This window comes from Setaria italica, chromosome II, assembly GCF_000263155.2.
Source record: "Setaria italica strain Yugu1 chromosome II, Setaria_italica_v2.0, whole genome shotgun sequence".
Taxonomy (NCBI): Eukaryota; Viridiplantae; Streptophyta; class Magnoliopsida; order Poales; family Poaceae; genus Setaria; species Setaria italica.
In genome coordinates this window covers 13,869,127-13,871,869 of record NC_028451.1, presented here as the reverse complement: position 1 = coordinate 13,871,869, position 2,743 = coordinate 13,869,127, and the positions used below count along the sequence as shown (strand labels likewise).

General features: G+C 36.2%; 1 protein-coding gene across 1 annotated transcript in view; it reads left to right on the top strand.

Annotated features, from left to right (window-relative positions):
- The first annotated feature begins 2,292 nt into the window (after window positions 1–2,292).
- LOC101754261 (expansin-B11) overlaps window positions 2,293–2,743 on the top strand; it is a 15,832-nt gene continuing 15,381 nt past the window's right edge. The window contains exon 1 of the mRNA XM_022824512.1: window positions 2,293–2,696. Within this exon, the coding sequence (XP_022680247.1) occupies window positions 2,390–2,696 (307 nt within the window). The 5' untranslated portion in view covers window positions 2,293–2,389. The remainder of the gene's footprint in view (window positions 2,697–2,743) is intronic.

Genomic DNA, 2,743 nt, shown 5'->3' with positions numbered 1-2,743 from the left:
TAGAAGCAAATTTGATCCTGGCTGTTATGATTGAGTTTACCAAATCGATGGTCAAATGTTTCTGATTTTTGTAGGAATTTTTAGGATTTATCTCTTTTTCTAGGATGTCCACCTAGGATCCTAGGTGACTTCATATGGAGGCTCAAAAGGAGTCTCCAATCTTACCATTACTACTTGGAGGCTTATTTTGAAGCCTCCAGGTGAAGCCACCAAGAATCCTAGGTGGACACTCTAGAAAAAGAGAGAAATTCAAGAAATTTTCACAAAAAATCAAAACATCTGACCATCAATTGGTAGACTCAAATCATCATAGCCATTGGATCTATTATGTTTTCTAAAAATTACCCACCTATGCCATTACGAAAATAACCTAAAGTAACCCCTAAATATATATCTAAATTACCCACCACTACTATTATTATATTAAAGAAGCTAAAGTAACCCCTAATCTTCATCAAAATTACTTATGCCATTATAAATAATATTTAAAATAACTCCCGAAATTTGTAACTAAATTGCTCACCACTAATACTTAAAAATAACTTAAAAGTAACCCTTTAATTTGCATCTATATTACCCATATATGCTATTATTAAAAATGATATAAGGTAACCCTACATTTGAATCCAAATCACCTTAATAAAAAATATACACCAATATAAGATTCCAAATATTCTATATCTTCCATAATTGGTATATGATATAATAATTAAGGTATATACGCATCATATGTGTCATAATTTATAAAGATATAGAGGAAATGATGAGAATATCTTTATAATTTTAATGGATCCTAAAATTATTGCTCAAACTTAAAAAAAATCCAAACGCATACCTACAATGCAAAGTGAAAAGTTAAAGATTATAAATTTGGATGAAAACGTTATAGAGTAATTACTAACTAAGTCTATCACAATCAGATTAAGATAATAAGCATATATCTATATAAGAAATGTGTTAGAATATTTAATAAATGAGAGATAGCTTAGGATAATAGTTTTGGAGCTACGTGGTCTCATTTTTTTCTATTGAAGATTCCATATTAGTTCTCACGAGACATGCTAGAAAGAACAAACAAACCCCTATAAATTCTAACAAAAATAAAAAAAATCAAACATCAATCATGTAAGTTTTCTAAAAAAGTTATCCACCACTATCATTATGAAAATATTTTAAATAAACCCGGAACCTATATCTAAATTGCCGAGCTCTGCCATTATAAAAAACTAATCTAAAGTAACACCATAATCTTCATCTAATTTACTCATGCATATCATTATAAAGCATAACTTAAAATACCATTCTAAATTTATATGTAAATTACCCATGTATGTCGTTATTAAAAGTAGCCTAAAATGAACACTTAAATGTTAATCTAATTATCTTCATATGCATTATAAAAAATATCCAAAAGTAAACTAAAATATGATTCTAAATTATCTATTTGTGTTATTGTTAATTTAGAAATACTAAGGTAAGGTATATATGCATGATGAGTGTTACTGTGTAGACCATTTATACATGTTTGTGAGGAAGTGATAAAAATATTATTTTTTATGCTAAACATAATGTATGGAGGTACGATTCAAAATGAAAAAATGTGTGAATGTGAACGAAAAAGTGTACAGAGTAATTACTAATTAAAAATCAATCACAACTGGACAAAGATAAGTATACATCTATACGAGTATTATGTTGAAGTATTGAAAAAATGAGACAGTAGTAGGTAAACAATTTTGATTATTAGCTAGGAGTTTAATTTCTAAATAATTTTTAAATACAATATAGCTTTTAAAAAGTATTGGTCGTGCGAAAGCAAGGGTTGATGGACTAGTTAGTAATAGTACAGATGTCAGCTTATGGTTTGCATAAGGATACAACCCAAGTTTATTTCCTACACAACAAATCTGCAGCTCCTATATGCTACGCAAATGGCACACAACAGGTTTTATCACTAACTACTGGAACAACATTCGCCTACAAGTACGTACTTAAACGGATTAAATTTCTCAACACGTGTTTTTCAAATGTATACTACCACTTTTTTATGTAAGCTCTCCAATTGTACTCACAGCCCATTTCTACGTGTCTTCGCTCGCGCGATCGCCAATCGGCAACCGCCATTAGCAGGGGTTCTTGCAGATTAAGAATGGCTGGGTTTTTTTAGACCTTCTTTTCGCTAACACATCAACTTGTCACGTTCTCCCCAATAATTCGACCGGCAGAGTTCTCTCCCATGTCAAGTCCTCCGCGTTGATCCCTCCCCGAAGTGCCCTATAAATACCCAGTTCGTGGCCACTGTTGGAACTCACCGAAGAACAATCGAGCTCATACAAAGCCTCTGAAATCTGAATTGCGAACTCCGCCGAGCTTAGGAGCAGTAGCAGCAATGGCGAAGCTTCTCGCATTGCTGTTGGCCGCGCTGGTCGTGCTCTCGCTCCTAGTGAGCCCCATTGCCTGCACCCGCAAGCTCAGCAAGGCCAAGCCCAAGCCAAAGCCAAAGCCGGCCATCGGCCACCGGCCGGCGGCCAAGCCCAAGCCAAACCCTGTCGGCTACAAGCCGGCGCCTGCCGCGGCCAAGCCTCCCCGCAGCAACCACACCGCTAAGCACTCGCCGTCGATCGTCTACGGCGGTGCCTGGCTGTCCGGCGCCGGCGCCACCTACTACGGCGCGCCCAACGGCGACGGCAGCGACGGTCAGTACTCGCCTTTGACAAGAATCTGCTGTGGCGAGGATCTGAAG